Raw genomic sequence first — 20684 nt, 5'->3', positions numbered from 1 at the left:
TCGGTGTGTGTATGTGTTTGTTTGTGTGTGTGTGTGTGTGTGTGTGTGTGTGTGTGTGTGTGTGTGTGTGTGTGCTTGTGTGTGTCCGTATGTGTCCATTATCTCTTAGTTTTAACCTACTGCAGTTCTGTTCATTTCAACATAGAAATAGCGCACTTCTAAAAGACAGTACATTTTACATCATGACTGTGCATTTCATATACAGTATCACCTTAAACTACTTGGCATTATAATGCTGTAACAGATTTGCTCTCAGCACATTATCAAAAAGGAAATACATCACTGATGATCACAGCTGATTCTGATGGTGAACTTTAAAAAAAAAAAAAAAAAGTTTTTTTAGCCATGCTAGAGGAAATATTTTGGTCCATTGATGAACCATGAGGACCAGAACTGAAATATCTTAAGTGTCAATCTAACCTGTGTTGCTTTAAATTTACAAATGTAGTATATATTGAGGATACTTTGGAGGACTTCACAGGGTTTTTTCTCTCAAACTAGCAAGTCTGATGTGCTTTCCTCTTACTCCCCATTGAGCTTAACCTTCTCCCACTCCCACCTCTTTACTGGTTAAAGCCATTTTTTTCATGTCTGACAGGTCATGTAGTACACATCAAACTACAATATTAGAATTGAAGGCTGCAATTTTTTAAAATAATATCCTTTAATTCTATTCAGAGTGAAGACTGTGAGATGAACTTTGACCACTTTTATGTCTTTTTCAAATCTACAAATACTGAAATATTAAAACACATTCATGCTATCTTCATAATTGAGAACATGTCCAAGTGCTTTCTGACTTTTCTCTTTGTGTGCCTCATTCATTGTGGCTCAACTGATAATCTTTGATTTTAAAAATGGCAGCATGTGGATTGTTTCTAATAACAGCATGTCCCAGGAGGTTACATAATTGGGACGCGACTATAACCGCCCCATAATAGTGGACCCACATAGTGGGGCTCACCAGTTCTCCAGTGGAGAAGAGGAAAGAAGATCAGAGAAGCTGAATTGTACCAATGAAGACCAAAATCTATCTTCGTTTGAAAAGTTCCAACGAAGGCAAACTTTAAAGGGGAGACCGGAGAATAGACTGGTGAACTGGAAATTAAAAACAATAAGATCAAGAGGAGGCACATTAGTTAGAGGAAAGGCTCAACATTAAATGTAAGTAACATGACCTATTATTATAAAAAACTTTTAAATGTACAGTATATTATTTAAAAAAAAAATCCTAACAATGCTTACCAAACTTTTTGGGGACTCAAAAAGGTTAAGTACAGGAAAAGTACAAAAAACATGATTTCATGATGTCAAACTAATGTTTGGTTATCATAATCAAATTAAGTTGTCAGATGTTTATTTATGTGTTTCACCTTCCAGCTAAAGTCCATATTTTAAGGTATTGTTAAATAACCTTCAATCTGTATGCAAGCTGTTAACTAACTGCGTGACAGGCTTGCTGGTTGGTGGTCTGAGGCAGCAGTGATGTGCGGTGTGGGGGCTGCAAGGAGAGCCAAGCTGGACTGCAGTGTCCAGGAGGAAGACTGGCAGACAGGGCAGAGCTATGTGGCTCACTGGCACAGCTTCGACCGAGTTACCCAACAGCATTACAGGTCAGTCACAACATCCTGAAGATTATCAAACTTACATGTGGACACTGAATAATATTTAAAGGTGTTGATTGAGGCAAGTATGCTTTTGTATCTGTGTGACTTTGGACCCTCTAACAGGCTGACAGTGATGGAGGCGCATCACTCTGAGAAACATTTGGAGGCCAGGAGGCTCCTCCAGCGATTTATCTCAGGAGCCATCAGCAAGAATAACTCAAAACCTAAAACATACTCAACTAGACAACCTCATCTGCCAACTTCTGACCTTCCTATGATGGGGTCAAAGGTTACCCAAGGCCTAGTTCATGTCCAGGAGGAAGTCTGCAGTGGGAGCCTAAAACCAGGGAGTATTGTGTTGGAGACAGGTGGGAGGAAGACTGTGGTGAAGACAACAAAGTTGGCCAGGTTCATGGGCTGAAAAGAATTCTAAGATTTTATTTAATGCAAATTGTGGTGAAGCCCACACTGTATTTCATTTGAAATATTATTGTTATTATTATTGTGTGTCAAAATATATAGTTGTTGCATGTCATTGGTTTCTTTGGCTGAAATATTGAGAAAAATAACTATTAATCTGTTATTTTATTTCAATCAAAAAATGTATTTATTGCATCAACTGTTATCAGAGTGATCTGAAGTTTTGTGTATGTTTATTTTTTAGTTGATTTGGTTTATTTTATTTAGTTTGTGTGGTTTCTCCTTATCAGGGTGTGGTTTAATGGTATATACTGTATATGTCGGATGAGGGCCCTTAAGAAGAACCTCCAAAATAAATGTAAACTTATTACAAATGTTTTATTTATGGGGCAATTTGTAGTGAGGATATGATCAAAATAAATCTTGCTTAGAAACTTGTTTATTCCAGTGGTATCATTTGTATCCATAAATCATCAAAATTCTTTTTGCAAAAAGTTGTTCAAGAGACAGAATAATAAAGTAGGTTAAAACTAATAATGTTTTGAGTTTTTCTGAAATTGGAAAAATTGAGTTTCAGTCCAAAAACCATTAAAAAAAAGTTGCCAAATGCCAAAGATAAAGAATGCTTTGCATCAACAATTGTCTGGAAATGAAAACTCTTGCCCCCTTTTGTTCACTCTGACTCTGAATGTAATCTACAAATATCCCAATTTTAAACTCTCCGACTGGCTGAATTCCAAAACCTAAATAACTCGTCTCCCTTAGACGCTGTCATATTCTGGATGTCTGAAGAGGGTTAATATGTGGTGTGAGTGTGTTTGTGTTGTGGATTGTGGTTCAGCTGCCAGGGATGAGCGTGGTGTTAAGAGACTCCTGGGGAGAGTGTGTTTGATTACTACATGGCTGAGCTCCACATTGGTTCAGCTGCTGCTTTGTGTGGTGCTGGGAATAGACAGAAAATTAATTCAATCAGTGGGGATGAGGCTCACTGTTTGGTCAGCTGAACAGTGTTGTCGTTCGTTTCAAAATTTTGCAAGCCACTTTAATGGAGATAAATGAAACTGGTGACAATACCTGGCACAAAAAATACAATTGTATTTAAGAACGGATTAAGATATTTTTTTTATGACCCAATAAACGTAAAAGCTGAAATAAAACTGTCAAGATGGACATACATAAAAATGTGAACCATACAGTCAGTGCTAAAAACATTACTTTGATTGATATTTAGCACCAATGCAAATGTTTAGTAAGGGCCTGAATATTAATTTAAAATGTCCATAAATTGTTTTGGGGGGGAATCCCCCCCTCCCCTCCTCCCCCATATTTCTTTTTGGCCCTTGATCTGATGTGGTGCAAACAAGTGAAATATGAGTGGAAAATAATGTTATAAAATATAGAGCATTAAAATCATAAATTATTGTTTGGAGGAAAGATAAGCGATGTTTAACCAGCAAAATGTCGTTCTTTGAAGTTTTAGAAGAAAATTAGGAAGCCCCTTGGCCACCATGGTAAAATCATGCACACATCATACTTTTTATGAAGGACAGAGAAGATGAATGTTTTAAAATGAATGCACTAAATGAGGGCAGTTTGTCTCGGTCTCCACTAGTTTGAATGATCTAATACAACCTGTTAACATGGAGGACTTTTTGTTAACCTTGCAATAACTAATCTGTCCCCATAAAGTGAAACATCCAACAGAGACATAGATAACCTGTTTGTTTTTAAAAAAAATAGATGTTTGTTCCTTTCAAGCAGGGTTACCTGGGACAAGCCTGGTCTGTTGTTTGCATGTATAAAGCCCTGTGGAGTGATTGTTGAGATATAGAGGGCCTCTGAGAGGAGGGTGGAAGACCTGAAAGCCATGCGAGGAGTCCATTAGTGGGTCTAGTGTTGGAGGAAGCCCCCGATGGTATCAGCGCCTGAGGGCAGCAAAGGCGTATAGAACAAATGCTATCAGGCAGCAACATGGGCAACAACCAAACAAAAATGGATTGCTATCTCTGCCCATAGCGCAGCATAGCCCAAAGCACAGACATAATGACACTCATGCACAGGTATATAAGGCAGTAGATCTGGTAACAGTGCACCTGAATGCTGAGCACTACACCAAGGTGTTGAGTCCTAAAGAAAACAGCAGTATGGAAGACAAAGGGACAGAAACAGGAGTCGCAGCCATGGCAGCTTGCTACAAGAGATTTGATCCTGCAGCGTATCTGCAGTATAACTACACTCCACCTCGAGCTGATTTTGAGAGGAAGGACAGCATTGTGCCGTGGAAACTGGCCTGCTTGCACAGAGCTTTCACTGAAGGTAAATACACAAGGTGATGGACTGTGTAAATGTGTTCTATAAAGCAATTCATGCTTGATTATAAGCTTTACATTTTTAAATGAACGATAAGGCATGATTGACATTAGATGTGATTCATTAAATGTAATAAGTTTACATTTTCAGGAAGTCTTGGTTTTTGAAAAAGGGAAAATCTCTCTCTGTCGCTCTTTATTTAAAAGTGGGCGAAAAAAATGTATAAACTGAAGAATTTATTTTGTGGTTGCTGTATTCATAAATCTAAAGAGTTTTTATGAAATGTGCACAACGTGATGCAAGGGCTTATTTCAGAATATGTGAAAAGTTATTGAGAGAGTGAAAGAAAGATGTGATTGTAAAACTATTTAAATTTCCCACCATTATCTTATATTGTTCTTTATTTCTTAGGGATCATTTTCAAATATTCTGATATTCTAAATAAATAACTACACAATATCTCTGAATTTTTTCACTGTATAGTCATACATTAAGCAACATTAACCTTTCCACAATATACAAATTGAAGCCTTCTAAGTAATATCCCACAAAAACGTAAGAACGTTAGATAGGAGCTGCAAGTAAACAGAGGCATTTTCTCAGTAAACTCCCTGAGTCTCATGTCTCATCTTTTTTTCTTCTTTGCCTCTCCAGGTGATGTAAGTGGTGAACTACTGGTGGACATAGGCTCAGGTCCCACCCTGTATCAGGTGCTGAGTGGCTGCGAAGTTTTTAACCAGGTCCTCCTCACAGACTTCCTGGAGGTCAACAGAGAGGAGCTGAGGCACTGGCTGCAGGACGAGGGAGGCTGCAGCCTGGACTGGACCCCGTACCTGCAGCACGTCTGTAAGCTGGAGGGACGACGGTACGACTACAGCCTGAATCTTAACTCTTTTTTTGAAGACTTTTTTGTTTCTTGAAACATCAGTTACTCCAAAGTTTACGAAGAATAATGGTTGTTAGGCTACCATCAATGTCAGGGCATTATCGCTACGTTTCATGTTAAGTTTGTAACGAAAGACGAAAGAGTTTCTTTTTATTTTAAAAAGATAATGAGGATATTTTTAAATCACATTGCAGTTCCTTTCTTCCTTCTCTCTTTCCTTGTGAATAACACTTGTTTCAACCATAACTGGTCGATGTTAAACAAGTAGAGTATTTGCCCTGTTCATTTTGTTTTGTCTTTCTTGAGCACATCAAAATGCTTGAATTTCCCTCTGGATCAATAAAGTATCTATCTATCTATCTATCTATCTATCTATCTATCTATCTATCTATCTATCTATCTATCTATCTATCTATCTATCTATCTATCTATCTATCTATCTATCTATCTTCCTAAAGGGTCACTCAGGCTAACGCATGTTTTTCTCGCTTAAAAAGGAATCCGCTTGTAAGCAAAAGTCTTTTTTGTTTTGTTTTCTATACTGATGCTCGGTGGAGGACAGTCAGGGAGGGGATCATGACATTATTTATCCTGAGGGGAACATACAGTACATGACTCTCTTGGAAATCCATTCAACAGTGGTTGAAACGTTTCACAAAATCGTGGCGGGTGGCAGGATCAGCAAAGAAAGTATGTCACTCATCTTTACGACTATGGGTGACTGTTCTAAACATAACGTTAATTCATCCAATGTGTTCTGTGATATTTTAATCTGGACCAAAGGAATGAACCAACTGCACTATTACTGTCAGTGTATAGCTATGTCCCTGGAATAACCTTCAACATTATTATAAAATACAGTCTTCTGTGGCATTTTATCATAGCCAATGTTGTGAAGTTGCTTCATAATTTTGAATAATGTTTTGTTGTTTTTACGTCATTTTGAGTTTTTTTCTAACATTGTCTCTACTAGGCCGTCAGCATGGACAGAGAAAGCTGCCAAACTACGGCAGGTCATCACAGATATCCTCCCCATCGACGTGCATCGTCCTCAGCCTCTGGACAGTGACGTCCTTCCTTCAGATGGGGCCGACTGTCTCGTGTCCTGCTTCTGCCTGGAGAGCGTCAGCCCTGACCTGCCAGCCTTTACCCGCGCCCTGGGTCACATCGGGAGGCTCCTGAGGCCGGGTGGCCACCTCCTGTTAATTGGGGCCCTGGGAGAAAGTTACTACTTCGGAGGACCCGGAGTAAAGATCCCAGTGGTCCCTTTGAACGAGGCTCAGGTCTGTGCTAGTTTGAGTGAGAATGGCTACACTCTGATCAGGCTGGAGGTTTACACACTGCCCAAGGACATGAGGGTGGGGGTGGATGACGTCAGCGGGGTGTTCTTTGTTAAGGCAAGAAAGGACTAAAAGGTAAATTGGAAGAGGAGGACAAGTGATCGATAAAGGTCTTAAAATGAAAAGGGAAACTAAACACACATTAAAGTTCAAGCGATATAAAATGGCAATCATGGATAAGCACAGCAAAAATGGTATTTGTGATGACAATAGCCACACAAGTTTGCAAATGTTTTTAGTTCAGTAAGAGGTCACCTCAATTGTTTTACAAATATTCCAATTTTTTTTTTAAATTTTCTGTAGGAGAGACAAACTACCTTCGAATTACCTAAAATGATTCTTAGTGTTAGAAAAGTAATGAGACATTGCCCTCTTCAGTTCAAACACAGCAACTACAGCATCTTGAATGTAATGCTCATGTTTTTACCCCTTACCCTTTTCAAAATAGGCATACATTGTCATACCATTTATCGAATATAATAAAGCATTTTCAGGCTGTCAATAAACAATATATTTTGAAATACTTCATTAAAATGTCATCCACTAAGGACACAACATGTTACCTGATGTGTTTTGTAATTTGTGATCATGCAAATAAAGAAGTAATGCTAGCACAATGTTTTTCTGGGGCTTTTTTAAATCACAGACATATCAATGATGTTGATTTAAAAAATGTATCTTATTGGCTACAAATACAAATAATCAAACTTAAAGTTTGAAAAGATTTCAATAATAGGATTGAGTACCTCAATACAAAGCACAATATACTCCAGAGCATAACTTAATATTGGTTATGGTATCATTGTTTATGTTATTTTAGATTAGCCTTCTGATACTTGTGTAAGCCTCTGAATATGTAATTAGAGTAAGTGTACACTGGGCGTCACTGTTTTGCCATTTGAGTTGCTCCAGACACATCTGAATTATCTGTCTTGTTTTATTGTTTAAGATCCAAGTGATGACTAATACCACAATACAGCCATTTAGTTTTAGGAATTAAATCATGATTGGAATATTGAATAATCATTCAGGTATAAAGTTACACAAACGACCATACTCCCAATACATTGGTTTTATTAGCAACCAACACAAAACATCTTTATATACAAGGTCAATAACGAATGTTCAGACTCACCATGTATGTACACAAGTCATGTTTTCGAAAGAAAAACAAAAAAAAAGGTCCTCTCTGACATCCCTACCAGAGTTACTAATCATGATGTTACAAAAGCCTGTACATCTTTCTTTACACAAGAATAAACGTGTTCTGTGACATCTTGATTACTTTGACTTGATATCTGATTTCCTGTGACTGCACTCCGATCATCTGTAATCCGTTCTCTTTTGACTTCCTTCACATGGCAAGCAAATGTCTACAGTGAAGTTGAGGAAAGCAAACTGAAACTGTTTTATAGTTTTACTGGACACATTACAATAATTCATACTATATTTGTATCATACTGTTGCGGATTATGTCATAGAATGTATCATACGTGCCATATACTATAATAACCATATGACCAAAGTGAATGAGACATATTATAAAATAACCTTTTTATTATTGGAGATAAACAGATCAAATCAAATCTTACATGTCGGTAAAACATGCATAGGATGTTGCATATGTTAGCAGAAAATGTGTCTTTGCTTTATCTGACAGTAGAAAGTCTCGCCTTTGTTCTAATGTGAGTGTGAGTATTTCTGAGTACCTGTATCACTACAGATGCCTTGAAATATCAAATGAGGTGATTTATAATCTGATTAATCATAAAAGTATTAACCAAATGAAGCAAATCAAGAATCGTGTTATAACCTGTTGAAACTCAAAACAAACATTGCTTGAGAAATGCCATAGTAGTGGATCTTATATTGTATGTATGTATGTATGTATGTATGTATGTATGTATGTATGTATCCTTGGCTGTTGTGTACAGAACCTTGTTTTCCTCAACTCATCGAAACGTGATTTCAACTTCAGATCTCAGGTTTGAACTTTCTCCTACATTCACATCATGATTTTGACCCTCCTGAGTGTCCATGTGTTTTCGCCCTCTCTGTTATGCACATTGAACTCTTTTGCAGTATGCATGCGCCCACATACCCAAAAACACACACATTCATATGTACACCTATGCACACACACACGTGTTGCCAATGCATGTGTTATGCAAAGGCCGATCCTAACTAAACTTCTCGTCTGCATCTTAGTGTTTTGCTGAAGTCACTCTCCCTTTTCTTCTTCGCTTTCTTTGGCCTCTTCTTCGTCTCCGTTGTGAGGACTGAGATCACCGCATCCCGGTCTGCTTTCTACCGTCACATCCGACAAGATAAGGAATTTTTGAGAACAAGTTCTGGCTGTGTTTGAAAAACTCTCAGTATGAGATGGAAAACACGGCTTAAATGACCCACCTGTCTGCTGACTCTCCCTCGCATGTTCATCCTCCTCCTCCTCCTCTCCAGAAGACGGCTCATCTTTGTCCACAGAGGACATGTCTAGTGAGGACAAGTGGGCCAGGGCCATCCTCTGGACGGCTAAACAAGCAAATCAGAAAATAGAATAAAAGAGCATTGCGCCAAATGTTAAAGTTAAGGTCTGTTTCCTTCCTTACACTGATGAACAGCTAATCAGGATTAATTAAGGTTTAAAATGAATCCATTAATTTCTACTTAAATCACAATTAATCTCATGCTATTTTGTCCCTTCAGGCGCACCATGAACAAGCCTCCGCAGTGTCTCCCAGTCGTAACAGTGACGGAAAAGAAAGACACTGCTGCGTCTTTGAATGTCTCATTTTACTTTATAAATCTCTTACACAACTCAGTTGACAAATCAAAAGTCCACCCCAAAGATTTCACTTTTTTGTTTCTTTTAGCTGTTTAAGTTCAGTTGTTGATCCTTTTTTCTGTTGTTAACTTGTCTGAATGCACATCATTTGATATTGCATTGGCCACCATCTTTCTTGATAGATTTCAAACACCTTCATTCATATTTTCTAGGTTGTTAAAAGGCCTTTTAGACCTTAAAATGGGGCACTTTGATGAGAGCAACATCAGTGTGGGTGTCTGTATGCATACCATAGACTGTAAAAAATAAATGGTAAATGGACTTGAGATTGAATTGCACTTCTGTATTTTTCTTACTATACACAAAGTGCTTTTACACAGGCCATCAGAAGAAAGGAATCCATTCGTAAATATACACCGCTGACGAAGCAGTGGGAGCGACTTGGGGTTAAGTGTCCTGCCTAATGACACATCGAACATGTTGCTTTAGGTCAACCGCACCGACTCTACCAACTGAGCCACAGCCCAACATGCATACATGTTAGAATAATGATGTTAAAATGTAATATACGATGCAAATATTTGCAGTAAATTAACATTTTTAGCCGCAGTAGTCACGATTATGAAGTCTGAATCTCACACTGAACACAAAACGATAAATATCATGGACATCAACTTATGTCAAAAAGTGTTTGAATTTGTTTTTTACATGTTTGAGTCATTGCATATTTGTGTGTGTGTGTGTGTGTGTGTGTGTGTGTGTGTGTGTGTCCATGTTGCAGCTGTTTGCCTAGCATATAATCCAGGATGATCCACAACAGACTCACAGCTGTCTCTTCTCCTAATCTCACATAGCGCACACATTTATTCGCACACAGACACAGAGGGAGAGACACACACACACAGACACACACTTCTCACTGTGTTTTTTGGATAGGCACACGTTCCAAACAGATAAATACCACACGGCAGTTGCCAAAGCAGAATTAGGTCTCCTGACTTGCTGTCATTTTTTGCCATTATTGGAAAAAAACATATTGGTGAAACTGATTCAAGACATTACGTTTACCTTTAAGTGAGGGCGGCTGGTAGGTTGACGAGTGAACCAGTTTGGCTTTCAGGGTTCCATTTTCTCCCAGCACCCACTGCAAAACAATCATCACAATCATGATATCAATAATACAGACTCTGAAGTGCTGTATGTTTGTATCTTACACAGCATAGAGCTCAGTGTCTTTTCACTTGAGATTTTTTAAAAAACAAAACAAAACCAGTGTTCTAAGCAGCTGTTTAAATGGTTGTGGAGTTTTATGTTGACCAAAGAAAACTAAAAAAAGCCAGCATAGTCAATTACTTTTGTTCTGCCCAGTCTGCCACACTGTCCCTCTTTCTAGAATAGTCTTGCTGCAGTCTCACAGACCTTCCCTACAGGTCCACCCCAGGATTATTATCATTGGTGCTGAGACAAATCACAAAAAAAAAAAAAAAGGTGTGTCATGTTGTAGGCTTGTCTTTAAGTATTATGCACTAATGTGCTACCGCAGATCTACTGATACAACTACTTGCAGAAGCTTAATTCATAGAAATATGCTTGAATGTTTTCTTTCCTGTCATGTAGCCGAGGATACACTGGACTATCCTTGACAAACAGAAAGTAGACAATGCTGTCCACAATGAAAGAAGACTTATTCCCACACCATATTAGGTAGGCAAGTGTAAATAGATTTTGGAATACAGTAATAAAGATGTCTGATGAGAGAGCAGCAATAGGAACCTTTTTGTAGCAGATTTCATCTGCAAAGTCTGGGAGAACGAGCAGAATACATTATTAAAGACTGAGCTGTAAAAGGAGCAACTTTTTCAGGACTATTCATGAATTGTTGGACAACTGCAGCTGTATATCTTGTGTCTACTAAACCCACAAGCACTATGAGCACTATGTGTGCATGACACTTAAAATACATAACTAACAATCGTGTTTGTATTCTTCGATCTGTTTAAGACAACAGGGAGTTCCCAAACATTACCTTTAGGAAAACTTTTCTTCATGCATCCTGCTTGCCATTTATGTCTTTGTCTATATTTGGATTTCCAATCCTATTTTCTCGATATGTAAACGTACATCAATGGTAGATATACATTTTAGTGAGTAACCTTCTCTCATGCCACCTTAACATTCACACCTGCCAGTTTAAATCATTTTGTACTGTATATGCGTGAAAGATTTGCTTTCGTTCATAAAGCAAGAGCCAGAAATAGCATGAGGGATTATCAATCGAATAAAAACCTCAAATTCATACCCCATACTCAACACAAATTAACTTGCCTTCACAATGTGTTTTTGTGTGTGAAGACTATTGATAGATAGAAGCTTCTCCTAAAATCGTCATATTTAATGTTATAGTGTGAATCCAGCTTCTTTTTTTCCAAAATGTTTTTGATGGATTTCCATTAAAAACAAAAATCCAAACAACTGCTCTCTAGCTGATTTACCTGGTGAGGGCTTTTTTCTTCATCTGGTGATGGAGGGTCTGTTAGTCTGAAGAGAGTGGCTGGTGTCGGCCTTCGACGTCGGATCTTTAAAAAGAGGAAAATACCAAGATTAGAACAATGCTTCATGAGAATTTCTGAATATCTGTAAACTATGCAAAACCCTGACACGAAAAGCCCCATTCATAACTCAGTAACAAGGTGTGAAGGATATCTGACTTTGCCTTTCTGTGCCTTTTACCCATCCAGCCATGTGCTTCCTGACATTTTGACTGCGGTGGATTTTCTTCTGTGACAACTATGCAATGAGAAAATGCACATCATTACATAACAACATCCAAAAGATTGTTGTCCAGATTATTCCTGAATGAGGATTAAATCTTGTCATAGACGACAGCTGGATTACAAAAAAAAAAAAATGCTTGCTATTTTACTGCATGTTCTTCTCACTTGGTGGTAAATCATTAAGCTTCCACAGTGAAATTTTATCATGTCAGTTTGAAAAAAACAAACAAATAGCATCTTGAACAATCTTGGTGCTAAATGATAAGACACCTCGCTTTTTTGGTCGTGTGCATCTAGACATGATTATTCAGTCCAATTTATTTGGCATCGTTAGCTAGCTTGTCAGTGCCCGTCTGAGATCACCCAATCTCATCCTTACAAATAAAAAAAACTGTCCTCAGTTTGTATGATGCTGTAACTTGGAAGGTTGACGACATGGTTAAGGATACTGAACGTACTGCTCTTATTGTGTCCAGGTTTGTCCTTGGCAATGTATGTCCTCAAGTTCTTAAATAGGGGATCTCTTTCCACCCAATTTGGCACCCTAATGTACCGCACCAATTGTTCCAAATCTCAACTTTCTTATGGTGTTGAACACAAGATCATGTTTTTGTTTCATCAGGCCATGTTGGAGAGTATCCTTAGATACGAGATGTCAGCGTGGTACGATAATCTCTCTCTCCAGCCAAATGTATGAGCAGTTTGATCTCAGACAGGCACAGAGAGTGTTGTCCAACCCGTCTCACATCCTCCACTCTGAGAATGTGCTTCTACCTTCTGGCAGAAGATACAGAGTCCTCCGATGTAAACTGAACCGCTTTAAAAACTCTTTGGTTTCCACGTTGATAAAAATTCTGAATGATGTTTTCGTAAGGCTGTGTGGATTGTGGAATAGTGTCATGGTGTACCTGTATGTTTTTTATATTTCCTCTACATTATGTGTGGATGTGGTTTTTCTATCGTTGTTGTTTATTGATTCGGGTGGCAGCGACAGGAGGTTTGGCAGCACTGTGAATCAAAGACAAATAAAGTGTATCGTATCGTAACATTCACTTTGACTTGAACTGGCTTTGACCACTTTTGGGTTCCATTTTTACAGCACCAGAAAACTTGACAACTTCTTCATTTGAATGGTTTTTCTAGGTCTGAAGCCGCTAGTGAGTTATACATAGGATACATATACATATTTTTACAGTCTATGATAGGAACAGTTACGCAGATGAGTTGGAATTTGCAGATATGTAACTTTAAATCTGACATCGCTGACTTTTAATGAGGACAACTTCGGCCAAGTAAACTTTTTTTGTTAAAGCGTTAACATTATGAACTCCGCAGAGACCATTCTACATTCCTTTTACTAATAATAATTTAAGTGTCTTCGGCTGCCAATGCTGATTTATTTGGAAAATGTTATTTTCACCCATGATTCAGTCCAAGAAACACCAACCTTTGTTTTTTCAAAAATAACAAAACACCTTCTTCTGGCTAACAATAACTAGAGGTGTTATGAAATATACAAAAGATGTATCACTTTCTCTATGTTGTAACGTGTTATGGTAATAAGATTGTTGTGAAATGTGAGTGGCTGCCAGCAGCGTAGGCATGATGAAACATGTGGGCAGCTTTCTCTCTGGAGTAACTCTCACTGCCTTTGCCCTGCTGTGCGTTCTGGACTCATACATATTCAGCAGATACTAGAATTAAACACGCTGCCTCTGTGGGAGAACACATTTAAATATGAATTACAGGACATCCAATTAGAGGTTAAAAAATGTGTCAACATGAACGTTTGATTGAACAATCGGGAGGGATTTCGCACACGTTCACTGACACACTCGTACCTCTCAGACAAAGGACGCCAATTCAAAGGACCGAACTAAAGGTAAAGCACTTTTCAGACACAGTGACCTTTTCATGGATGCTTCACTAACACGGTAACGGAAAAGATCAAGCACACGTGGAACACTTTTCATCAGTTCCTTGTTGTGTTGGTTGAGGGAAGCTGTAAACTGCTTTGATTAGCTACACATATCTAGAAGATAGAAGATTTATTTCCCTCTTTTTAAGGTAGCCTACATTGTGTTACTTTATTACATCAGATGTTTTATTGATCATGAGGCTGTAACTCATATGGGCCTAGTTGTATGTGTTCAGTATTCTGGTTTGTGGAGGTAAATTAATTTTTTTAACATTTACAGAACCAGACATCCTGATTATTGACACGTTTTTTTTTTAGCTCATTCAATAATTTTTCAATGATTATTTTAGGGGATGGCAGCACAGAAAGATCGAATGAGATGTGCCTTGGCTTTCAATCAAGTGAAAAATAGATCGAGACACCTTACCAAGAATAAAGTATTTTCAGCTATTTTTAAAAGTTCAGGACACTTTTAGTTATTTCAGTTCCTCCGCGATGACTGGTCTCCTCTCAAATGTCTCACACTGTGATAACATGTGAGAAGAAAGGTCAAATAACTGGCTCTTCCTGGTTAATAGAATCTCATTTGAAACTCTAAATAATTTGACTAAAAATGCATTTTAAACAATAGTATTGGGTTTTTGACCATCTGTCTTTACTAAGTGTATAGCATAATCTTGTAAATAAATATTGATGTGAGCTTCAAAAAATCCATTTTGGTGACACGTGCCTCGACAGTGTGACCCTTAAAGCTGCTCTTGTGAATGTCTGTTCCCATATAACCTGTTTTTTGTTTCCCATTTGAGAAATGACCAACAAAAAATGTCCAGCTCGAAATGTAGTGACAACAACAGCAGGGCCTCAGAAACAGCTGGAAAGAGAGGCATACATAATAAATCATTAATCAATTCACTTATTTTGTGGTAGGCTGAGTCGCTTTCATGGTGATGCAGAAATATGGCACGTTTATGATGAAGCTGCATCACTGGAAAGATTCAATGACCTGAAATAACCTCTCCCTTAAACAAGGAATGCAATCAGTGAAAGCATGCTGTGCTGTAAATCTGTTGGTGTTCATTCCTTTCAACATGCTCTTTAAATAATCCCATAGATGTTGAAATTCACTCTTTCCCATTTGACCTATATCCAAAGAGAAATTTCTGAGGAGTTGATTAACGACTGTCACATCTGATATGAAAAGTTAACACGGTCACTAGACTGGAAATACAATCATGATGCCAAAACTACCTCAGTAGTTATAACACGTGTGGGAGAGTGGCGTACACACACACACACACACCCACACCCACACCCATACACACTTGCAAAGCCTCTCTTCAATAGCAAGTAAATGTTTTTTTCCTGCTACCTGCAATCAAGCAAAAGTATGTGTTATAAGCCAACATTTCAGATGACACCCTAAAAAACAAAAAAAGGATAAAAGAGGACTTTCATTTTGACTAACCCTTCAAAACATACAACTTCAGGTAGTTGTGCAACACTGCAAAAGCAGGTGGGTAGTAAAGGAAAAATGTGAGATGTATGAAACGACAAAATAAGGTCAATTTTACTTCAACAGTCAAAAAAGAAGTTTGCTTTTGGTTTTGATGGCAGCAAAATGCAACCAGATTTCCTCGGGTTCCAGGAAATGTGCCCCTTCAAGTGTTTGAATATTCAGGAGCAGATAGGAGTTTGCTGGATTTGTAGAGTTTAGAGCTCTTGGCTGTGCTGCAGTGGAAATTTGTTCTTCGCGTTAGCTGCCCTTGCCCTTGATCCATGCCTCTGTCATCCACAGCTAATCTCTTTGATTTTAATCAGTCCTCTCCTTGGCTGATGGTTTTTTCTTACATGCCTTCTGTCAGTTACTCTTTTCTCCCACTTCCTCTCTGTCCTTGGCAACTCAATGCTTTGTTCGACTTGTTTCCTACCTCCCACTCTTTATTCTTATCTGTTATTTTTTTTCCATTTCTTTTTTTCCATGCTGGGGCTCTCCATTTCAATGCTAATGTTATGGCCTGTTTATGGAAATGTTTGACACATGAACTTGGTTGATCCTGACATATCCTGTCCCTACTGATACTTACAGAGATTACAGTCAACTTTAGTTGTTATTGGTGGCATGGCCTGCCTTTCACAAGGGCACCAAATGGATGATACACCCTTCTTTGTCTATATAAAAAAGGATTTGAAAAACAACATCTCTCACACTCAAGTGTAATAACTTCCATTTTCATCACAGGAGATACAGTCACACAAATGTAAAAATCAAAAGCTTGTCTTGGGGCACAAGTAGCTTTAGACCATGTAGGTGTAGACCATGAGATGGAAGTTAGTCTGGTTGCTGGAGAGATGCCAGGTCACTTCCTCCGTATTGTTGAGATGCCCAGGAACAAGGCACAGGTGAGCTCCCCTCTCCAATCTCTAATCCATGACCGTAGGTCCTCTTTGTAAAAAGTCTTTCTGGGAGTTTCCCTTGAGATTAAGGGAATTTGTCCCTGTATCTAATATCCCAGCACCTTAAAGATGAGTGCTTCATTCAGCTGGAGTTCACTACTCGAACTCAATTCTTATGTCTTAGGTTGATAGTCAAAATGTAAACGATGACGAAATGACGACCTGAAAGGGAAGTCTTGGCCAGAAAGTCGAAACCTTCTTATCCAAGAAAAAAACCCTGAAACTGGCCACTGCTTCCAGAAAATATTCAAAAAGTCTTAAGATTGTCTTTCTGTGAAGCTTGTGGTTTGCACTATTATGACTTGTTCTCATCCAACATGAGGCACTGTTTCTATGCAACGGAGTGGCAAACAGCCTGCACTGCATTGTAAGGTTAGAAAATAAGGAAGATGGTGACAAAGAGGGGTTTCTTATGCCAGCTGTCTAAATTATGAACAGACACAAATATTTTGCAGCTGCACGAGTGTTTATCCCCACAGCTGGAGGGTTGTTAGTTTCATCATGGGACAAATTCACAAAATTTGCCAGCTGATATTTCTCCACTACCATTTCCAGAAACAGGTGATCCCATAAGGAGTCTCTTTCTGACATGGCAGATGTATCCCTTGACATATCATGCAAAAGAACATCGTAACCTTTTGCATGTTGCTGCTTTGATCCTCACTGTAACCATGCTTGAAGATAGCTAGAAGACTGCAAGAGTCTTGAAGTGAAGACTGTCTCAGCTCACATTATGCTGTCAATGAGTATTTACATGTTGAAAAATAAATGGGATATGGTATTAATAATTTAAGGCTGCGGCAGCAATTAGCAGCAGTTGTAACCAAAGAGTTTGTTTAGAACCAGAAAACCAATAAAGGGCTCGATAGTTTCAAGGGAGTTGCTTTAACCTACATAGTGTTTTTGGGGGAATATTTTGAGTTGACACATGGGGCTGCTTAAAAAACGCAAATGAAAGGGTAAAAAAGCCACAGAGATTGTGAGTTGGGCTATAAACAACAGATGTGTGGGGAAAAGTTGAGTTATTAGTTTATTTTTACATTCCAGTCTCAAACAAGCTGTCCAAGCAGAAGCCCCATGAAATCTCAAAATCTTCAACTCTGGGAATAAATAAGGATTTTGTTATTTATTTATTTTTTTTTTGGGTGTGTGAAATTTCACCAGGTGTTCAAGGAGATCTCACTTAAGGGAGCAGCGTGCACTGAAGACACTTAAGTGTTTTCTGAAAAGTGGAAGCCTAGAAAATAATACGCAGAGGGAATCGTAGCCAAAGAGTTATGTCAGTGTTATGAGTTGTTGTTGCCAGACTTGAAGCCGGTCTGACTCCAGGCCAACATTGTTTCTGTTCACAGTGCACTATTTCACCACCAGGTCAGCATGTTTCACCTGCTTTTCATTTGAGTGGTTCAGCAAAAGCTACATAGCCATATAACTTTATTTTACATAATGCACCACCTCCCTCTTACATATGACTCACAATTTGACCTTCCGTATTTTGTTTCATCAATGTGTGGGGAGGGCATTATTACTCAAGCCTATAATCTCATATTGAATATTACTTTATCCCTCACTTCCCCCTCGTCCTCTTCCTCCTCCTACACTTCTTTTGAAGGGCAGAGATGCCTCATCTGTTTTTTTTCTCATTTTTTTTATTAAAAGGCAACAAAAATCAAGGCTGCACAGCTCAGCTTAATCCCAGCGCTGCCCACAGAGAAATACCCAACATCAAAATACTGAGTTCTGCAAAGTCGCACTAGACTGCTTACGTAACTGTCTGTCGGTGACAAGGCCTGATGTTTGAGATACTACAGACAAGGGCAACATAAACTTTGAGTGTATTTGAAAATGAGAATGAAAGTATAAATAAAGCTTCCTAACAGATTTTAATCATTACTTATATTTCCAGCAGAGACACGTTATTCACAGACTGATCAGAGGGGCGACCTGTATTTGCATGGCCAATCAAATTATTGTGCCGTGTTAAAAAGGATATGTGTTGTTACCAGAACAACTTTTGGAGATACATATTTGTTTGAGACCTTCAAAAGATACACACCCCAAACACAAACAGTACACAGTGTGGTAGTTTGGCAAACAAACCAAAAACAATCTTGACACACCCCTGCTTAATAATCTCATTCTAAGATGAAGCTGACACTATGTGCTGAAACCATAGCTTCTAAAAAGTTTTCATTTTGGCAGAGATGTCTGGGGTATCATGAAACAGGTGACCCCACTTTGACCCCATTCTTCCGAATAGACACGCATGCATCACCATCCATGGAGGGCCTACACACCGCCCTCAACCAAGTGCCTCTCACCATCTCCACCTGTCGTGGGTCCAGCTGGGTTGGCACGGCCGATGGCACCGAGAACTGGATCTTCCTCCTCTCATCTTTGTCTGCCTCTCGGTCCATGAGCTCCGCGTCTGAGGGCAGCAGCGGGTCCATGACACCCAGCGTGTCACCTCCGCAGCTACAGCGCACAGATGACCAGCAAAATGAAAGTCCTGTTCCGGTTGAAGCTGTATGAATCTGTAAATATTCTGTAAAGATTTAGCTGTTTGCGACCAGCGGTATCCTTGACTGCTCTCTCTGCACTTGAGTTGCGTTTGACAGCTTTTCCTCTCTCTCTCTCTCTCTCTCTCTCTCTCTCTCTCCCCCCTCCCTCCCTTCCTCTCTCTCTCTCTCTCACGCGCACACTGTCAGTTTATGCGTCGGGCTCCCACCGGATTTATACAGACCTGTGCTGTTTGTGTGGGCAATAGTGATGGTGGGAAAGATCGTGCCAAAGCGGTATGATGCTTTCACTTGCCGTTGGAAATTTGGTTTAACTACAAATCGAAAAGTGAAAGGAAAGCAATGATTTGCCCTGTGTTGTGGCTGATAAAAGAAAATAAAAACACCCCTGAGATTTCTTCATTGTCACAAAAACATTATCTTTGAATTATACACGTTTATAATAATGTAGTGTATTCATACACATGCAAAATTGACAAGAATCTATCTTTTGAAATAAAATTATTCAATGAGACCTATATTAACTTGTACTTTAAGATTTGCCTCAAATGTAATGTGCATTATAACTAAAATGTATTATCATTATTATTATTGTATCACATCAGACGATTACTGTTCTGTTGTCATATTGTATTGTCCTCCTTTACTTGCTTTAATGTGGTACACAGTATCAGTTATTCATATTAATGATATGTGTTGATGAATAACATCAACAAGTGCAGCAGAGTCTTAGTCTAAGAGAGAAAAATGTCAGCTATCACTGTTTAAAAACCACATGTAAATTATATAGGCTACCAGAGGGTTTACGTTGAAAGGGTTGATGCATCAATCTAGGTAGCCAATCAATTCTCATTTTGAGCTAGCCTTGGAAAAGCTGGACTGACTCACTGGGTAAGCTCAATAGTGTTTGTGCATGAGAAATAAAAAACATCAGCATCAGAGCAGTGTGTTTGTAGTCATGTGTTACACATTTCTAAAATGAACTTGGGTTTTTCTCTTTTGTTATTCTTTGTAGCACACTAAACGAGGGTGAAATAACTTTGGGGTAGAGATTTTTAAAGTGTACCAGATATCTTTCAACTCTAGCTCATATAAAACAAATATAGTTTTTAAAAAAAGCATACAACCAGAGACACTAAAGAATGACAGATCTGCTAAATGCAACTTTAAATGAGACGTCTTTGTATCTTTTTTCATTTATCTCTTGCACATACTCTGATTTAGAGGTCTTAGTTATTCATGTGTATAATCTGAAAGGGTTGAGGGCACATCTGTGCAATTTTTTTTGTGATTTAAATTTTATTTTTGCTGTGAGGACTGTAAGATGAGTGTATTTAAGCAGACCCCTGCTCACTTTACAGTTTTAAATTCTGACATTGATTATGTAGAATTTCTACATTCCTATAACATGTTTTTCAAATGTTTCTCAAGTTAGTCGAAAACAAGTCTGCTCTTTTTCCCATTGTTACCTTAGACATACTTTATCAAATGTTGTTTATAGGCTACTATATCTCTATAAAAGAGGTATATTCATTTGGGAAATCCATTGCCATGGCAACGTGTTCAGCAGCGTGTATGGATGTGTTGGTGTGTGTGTGAGCACTATAGCTAAGTTGGAGGAGATGTACGAGAGCATGAATTTGTATGCAAATGAGCAACAAAAAGATGGAG

The 20684-nt window shown here is 38.5% G+C and overlaps 2 protein-coding genes across 2 annotated transcripts; one reads left to right on the top strand and one right to left on the bottom strand.

The window, feature by feature from the left end:
- Nucleotides 1-4171: 4171 nt before the first annotated feature.
- Nucleotides 4172-7353, top strand: pnmt (phenylethanolamine N-methyltransferase; the record flags this gene model as incomplete). The annotated part of the gene is made up of 3 exons (XM_079333790.1): nucleotides 4172-4343; nucleotides 4992-5202; nucleotides 6197-7353. The coding sequence occupies 3 exons, from the start codon at nucleotides 4172-4174 to the stop codon at nucleotides 6633-6635; spliced, it is 822 nt and encodes a 273-aa protein (XP_079189916.1). The 3' UTR covers nucleotides 6636-7353.
- Nucleotides 7354-7620: 267 nt separating this feature from the next.
- Nucleotides 7621-19152, bottom strand: LOC306817147 (protein phosphatase 1 regulatory subunit 1B-like). The gene is made up of 5 exons (XM_079333799.1): nucleotides 18816-19152; nucleotides 11841-11924; nucleotides 10417-10492; nucleotides 8973-9095; nucleotides 7621-8870 (listed from the first exon to the last, which is right to left on the bottom strand). Exons 1-5 carry the CDS (start codon nucleotides 18942-18944, stop codon nucleotides 8785-8787), a joined length of 498 nt encoding a protein of 165 aa, XP_079189925.1. The 5' UTR covers nucleotides 18945-19152; the 3' UTR covers nucleotides 7621-8784.
- Nucleotides 19153-20684: the final 1532 nt, after the last annotated feature.

The sequence above is a fragment of the Symphodus melops genome (genome assembly GCF_947650265.1).
Source record: "Symphodus melops genome assembly, chromosome: 21".
Taxonomy (NCBI): Eukaryota; Metazoa; Chordata; class Actinopteri; order Labriformes; family Labridae; genus Symphodus; species Symphodus melops.
The sequence above is the reverse complement of the archived record's forward strand: the minus strand, read 5'-3'. Positions and strand labels throughout refer to the sequence as shown.